Raw genomic sequence first — 6,352 nt, forward strand, 5'->3', positions numbered from 1 at the left:
CTGTCAGTTCTTAAGTGCTCAGTTTTGGCCACATCATTGGCCTTTTTTTTTAATCCAGGTTTTGAGTGCAAACACAGAAGAATAATTACTAGATGGTTTTAAACTGGGTTAGTCCTATTTTACTCCTGTGGTGCTGCAGACAGCAGGGGCTAATGGTTAAAGCTTAAATTGGGTAAGGTGTGTCTGTGTGCATATACAGTATGTGCATGTGTGTGTGCCAGAGGAAAGGAAAGTAGGAAGAGCTGCAGCTGCTGCCTCTGCATGATAAATTAAGCTCTCGCAGTCGGACAGGTTTAAGGACTGCTGGGGGTTCTCCTCTTTTTGTTGCACACACACTGAAACATCTCCAAAAGCTTCATGCAACATATGCCACACAGACACAAAAAGTAAAAAAAAAAAAAAAAAGTGAAGAGTATACAATTGTGTATCCTGCATCAACAATATTTCCATGTATTTTCAAGAAATAATTTTAAATAACTGAATGATTTCAAGCACTTATTGGATGTATTAAGTGGACTTAACATGGCAAAACATAAGTAACCACACGAATATAACACAACATGTAGTGGACAGATACCAGGGTGATGTAAAAAAAAAAAAAAAAAAAAAAAAAAAAAAAAAATCAGTCACTCACATCATGAAAGATAGTCAGCCCCTGTCCGGTGGTATGCAGCGGTGGTGGCTGCTGCTGCTGTTGCTGCTGCTGAGCCAGAAGATGCTTCTGTTTGGCCGATTGCAGGCACATAGTGATCATCTCCGTACAAGCCAGCATCTTTTTTTTTTTTTTTTTTTTTTTTTTTTGTGTCGAGACACACCTTAAAGCCTCAGACTCAAAGAGTGGACGCTGAAAGGTTGGACACTAACAACAGAAAGACTGAAAAGTGGGATGGAGAGACGCGGGATGCAGGAGCTGGAGGAGTCAAGTGGAAGCAGAGAGGGAGTCAAGAGATGCTCAGCAACTTTATGTTTGCGCTGCTGAGCTGAGCTGAGCCGTGCTGAGCAGATCTGCCAGCCCCTCCTGCTGGAGCCGCTGTGATTGGCTCGTTTATCTGCGCCGTGCATCTGGATCAAAGTGATAACTTGATCAGAACCAAATCCTCCCCAATCTCCTTAGCTTCTGTAGAGTAATAACTTCTGCCAGACAGGGCTATACATCACAGACAGAGGGTGGAAAAATATCTGGGAGGAAAAAAAAAAACAAAGAAACAAAATGGGGATTCAGTGTTTTGAACATGCCTCATACTGACACTAGAATAAATCACATAATAATGCCATGCATCTGCATTAGTTGGTTAATAAACTGCTGTTTCTGATGCGTCGCACTAAAACCAAGGCCAAGTTGGAGCTGTAAAATTCCACTAGGGCAGATTTTTGACAGACAGCACCATCTGCTGGACACTTGTTTAAAACTATACCTTTTACTGTGCTGTTTATTTATTTGGGCTATTTAATTGCACTTTCTTTAGTTAGTGTACACTGTAAGACCGGATAAGTTGAGTTTACTTAAAAAAAATTGAGGTAACCCGTTGCCTTAAAACAATTAAGTAATGAGTAATGAAAACTTGAGTGTATTAAACTTAAATGCTTGATTTGAACAGAATTGCTATTTTAAGTACAACACATTAAATGCCAAGTTAACCCTTTCATGCACAGTGGTCACTCCAGTGGACAGTTGTTCTACAGCTGTTCTCTTGTATATTCATGGATTTTGTTGTTTTACTTGCATATCAACCAACACAGTGGATACTTATGGACCATCCCATAATACACTGCAATTCATACTGTTACTGTAACATTCCTGTTCTTGATAAACCTGATCTGCAGCAATATATTTGAGTGTAAATCAATTGCTAGTTGTTATTAGACTGTAATTAACAGTTTGGTTTTTTTTTTTTTTTAAGTTGTTGTGTTTTGTTGTTTTTTGCATATTATTTGAGTGAGTAATAACTGCTATTATAGTATGTTAAAATGTGAGAAAACATCAGATTAGCAACATTAAAAAAACATTTATTTCATAGTTTTCACACTGTATGACAGTAAATGCATGTTTCTTTGCTTCAAAAATTAAACGCATGGTGTCCAGCTGAGTGGACATTTTCGTAACTCCATGAAAAACAGGTTCATAAAAAAAAAAAAAAAAAAAAAAAAAAAATTCAATCACATTGTTTTTTTCATGCCTAAAGAGGAATAAAATCACTCAGGAAAAAAATCTTGATTAAGGTTCTCATAATTCATGCATGAAAGGGTTAATTTAACTTCAAATGTCAATTGTTTTGTATAACCATTAGACTTAATATCATCAGTTAATTGTACTCAATTTCAAGTTGATTCAAGTTAAAATGTTTTGCAATTTAAATTGCTTTGCATAATAACTTAACTTATTATATTGTAGCATGGATGGAACTTATAGAACACAGGTGTCAAACATGTGGCCCAGGGGCCAAATGCGGCCTGCCAAAGGGTCCAATCCGGCCCTTGAGATGAATTTGTGAAATGTAAAAAATACACTTAAGATATTAACAATCAAGGATGTTCAATCTAAAGTGGGTCAGACCAGTAAAAATACTATCATAATAACCTATAAATAATGAACAGGAGCTAATTGTTCGTTTTGTTTTAGTGTCAAAAGAGTAAAATTGCACAAAAATGTTTACATTTACAGACTAGCCTTTCACAAAAAATATGAACAACCTCAACTCTCTTAAGAGAAGTATGTAGTATTTTAACAATATTCTGCCTGTTATGAAATGTTTTGTGTCTTTGTAGATCCACTGTGATCTGTAAGTTGTGATGCACATGGATAAATGATAAACAGAGGTGTAATATTTTTAAAATTACACTTATTTTTCTTAAGAATATTCAGGTTGTTCAAGTTATGTTCAAGTACAATTCATAGATGTAAACATTTTCATTACAGGATTACACTTTTTTCACTCAAAACACAGAGAAAACTTTGGAGTTCATATTATGTATAAGTTCTTATCCAATTATTTGCATTATTTTACTGGTCTGGCCCCCATTATATCTTTTAGGCTATTTTTGGCCCTTAATTTTGATGACTTTAACACCCCTGTTACACAGGAAGACAGCTCATTGTATGTAATCAACACATAAAATCCTTCCACTTTATCAAGGTGTTAATTCTTATGTTGCTCTAACTCAAGCAAAGTTGAACAGGAAAGCCATTGTTGGGCCTATGGCTCTGACTCATGGTGCAGCTCTACAAAAACACAAAAACAAACACAAAAAGGCCAATAAACATTACCATACACAAATTCAGTCAAAATTAACACTAACACCACAACCCCGCTGAACCCCTGCACACAAAAATAACACATTTTCAACAACCCGCCCAATACCCACAATGCAATGTGGAAAAAAGGTGTGGTCATGACTAAAACTTAGTGATTTATATCCATTCATCTTAAAGTTTTTCATACTTTCGACTATGTCTACAAATTAGTAGAATATACTTAACATTTTATAGTAATGTAATAAAACTTAAATCATTTAAGTACATAGTAATTAAAGCATTTTAGTAAATACAAAGTCCAGGCTTACAGTGTAGTGGCTCTCAATTTTTTTCTGTCAGGCCCCCCTTTGGAGGATGAAAAATCTCCAGACCCCCCTCAACCCCAACAACTCTGTAACAGCGGTGCAATTATAACTTTTACAGCCAGAAACATCAATGCTGTAACATTTTGTTTTTCCTTGAATAATTTGTTGTGCAAATTAAAAATAAGTTAGATTTTTGCTTTAACAATACAAATAAACTCAACCAGACTGCTCCCTGAACCAATATTTTTCCAAATAAAAATAGCAAATGCACAATTCTGTTACAACTATGAGAATAAAGTTACTTTTTCTTAGAACAACAAACAAATTTTGGTAACAAAGACGAACATTTTAATAATATCAGTGGCTGCAATGAGCCCGTTTATATTGCAAATCTCAGAACATTAAAGTGCAAACTGTACAAACTGTGCAAAAACAGACATATTGCACATGTTTCTTTTCCAGTCCAATCCTTGTCCATTCTCCAAACCTAAACTCTTTATCTAGTCTAGTGACAGATCACCACGGCAGTAGATTTGCTTGTTGTACGTCCCTAAAATGAGTCCAAGGTGTTCCAACTCTAACATATTAGTTCCACCTGCTACATGTTCTAACCTGAAGAGAAAAAAAAAACACCCAGGAATGATCCCATGCCCCCCCGGGCAAGCCTTCATGGCCCCCCTTAGGGGGCCTGCCCAACAGTTTGAGAAACACTGAGTTAGTGTATGTAAGTAGTGTCTCACTTGGATATTCACTATATGGAAAAAAAAAAATATTGGGACACATCACACCTAAAACCTGCAGGACTTCACATTCCCATCAACCTGATATGTCATAATAATAGAGTCAAATATTAAAAACACCTATGTAAAAATTATACTTCTTTTGAAGAAACTAACCCAGACAAACTTGTTTTCTTGCTAAATGTTTTTTTATTAATGATACCTAATAAATAATACACTGTTTTTGGATGATTTAACTATTTACACATAGCATTCTACAAGAAAACCTGATTGTTTTAGTCCTCTAAAAAACTATATTTTTCAGATAGGCAGTTTAGCTCTTTGGCCATTGATATCAGTTGTTGTAAGTAATTATCAGGATAAATAAATCTTAATAAGTAATTCTTTCTAGTTTAAAAGCAGATTTTTCTTCCTGGATGAGAGTTAAAGAAACCAGACATTTATGTGTGCTTTGATTTGATTATTTTTGGTCAGAGAGTGACAAATATTTCAGAAATATAAAAACAGAACACTTAACCAACTAGAATAGAATAGAATAGAATAGAATAGAATAGAAAGTCATTCATACATACACAAGTACACATATAAGGACATTTCTTTGCTAGACTCTTCAAGTAATATGTGGTGGTAAATAAATAAATAAATAAAAAAATAAAAAAAAAATAAAAAATAATAATAATAATAATAAGGTTTAAAAAATAACCAAAGAGATGTAAAATATGTACAGGAATTAGCTATTGATAATAGAATACCAGATTATTGCACATGAGGTTCCAACAAAAGTTTTTTTTACATATTGATTGGTAGAGTGCTGGCCAAAGTTCTTAGAACACCTGACAAATCAGAAAATACTGACCTTGTTTTGCTTCCAAAACATGATTTCATTTCATACTGTTCATGAAACATGCAGATGGGTACTCTGAGCACAACAAGTATCAGATGAAAAACTTTTTGGAATTCACTTTTAACATTATTATTATTTCCGTAATGAGCAGGACACACCTTGTACAGTCTAAGAATCACACATCACACAGCTGTGTCCTCATACTCCCCTTCTGAAGGAATTCCTTCAGATGAAGCCAAATTCATCTGATCATGTGACAGATCAGATGAATTTGGAATAAAGAGTGAAACAGTCTTAACTTGTTTTATAAAAAGAAAATGATCTAAATCTCCTCATAATGGCTCTACTGTACAGTTTATAGAGTATGAGGATGACTTTGTAGATATTTCATTCGTTTTATGGGTACTTTAACCCTTTCATGCATAGTGGTCATTACAGTGGACATCTGTTCAAAGCTGTTCTCTTATATATTTATGGATTTTGTTGTTTTAGTTCCATATCAGCTAACACAGTGGACGTTTATGCATCATCTCATACACTGCAATTCATACCATTACTGTAACTTTGATGTTCTAGATAAACCTGGTCTGCACTAACATGTTTGAGTGTAAAGAAAAATGCTAATTGTTATTAGACTGTAATTAACAGTTTTGTTTATTTTTTTTGTTTTTCTAAACAAAGTTTTTTTTTTTTTGCATAGTATCTCCATGAAGTGAGTAATAACTAGTATTAGAGTATGTTAAAATGTGAGAAAACATCAACATTTTTTTTATTTTTTATTTCACAGTTTTCACACAGTATATCAGTAAATACATATCTCTTTGCTTCTAAAGTTAAACCCACGGTGTAACAGCTGAGTAGACATTTTTGTAACTTCATGAAAAAAAGTTTCATGAAAAAAAAAAAAAAAAAAAAAAAAAAAAAAAAAAAAAAAAAAAAAAAAAAAAAAAAAAATCAATTGCATTGTTTTTTTTTTGGTTTTTTTTTTCCATGCCTAAAGAGGAATAAAAACATTTAGGGAAAAAGAAAATCTTGATTACGGTTCTAATAATTCATGCATGAAAGGGTTAATGGCCAATTAAAAAAAAATAAAATAAAAAAAATAAATAAATAACTGACGCAATCTCTTAAATATGCCAAGTGTATTTGTTTTTTATTTCAGTCATAATGTCATGTGACGTTAAACATTAAGTATGTACACATATAAAAC

The 6,352-nt window shown here is 33.5% G+C and overlaps 1 protein-coding gene across 1 annotated transcript in view; it reads right to left on the reverse strand.

The window, feature by feature from the left end:
• The window catches only part of necab3 (N-terminal EF-hand calcium binding protein 3), a 74,942-nt gene extending 73,944 nt beyond the window's left edge, over positions 1-998 (reverse strand). Inside the window, exon 1 of the mRNA XM_030133949.1 lies at positions 635-998. Coding sequence (XP_029989809.1) covers positions 635-772 — 138 coding nt within the window. The 5' untranslated portion in view covers positions 773-998. The remainder of the gene's footprint in view (positions 1-634) is intronic.
• Positions 999-6,352: the final 5,354 nt, after the last annotated feature.

The sequence above is a fragment of the Sphaeramia orbicularis genome, chromosome 5, assembly GCF_902148855.1.
Source record: "Sphaeramia orbicularis chromosome 5, fSphaOr1.1, whole genome shotgun sequence".
Taxonomy (NCBI): Eukaryota; Metazoa; Chordata; class Actinopteri; order Kurtiformes; family Apogonidae; genus Sphaeramia; species Sphaeramia orbicularis.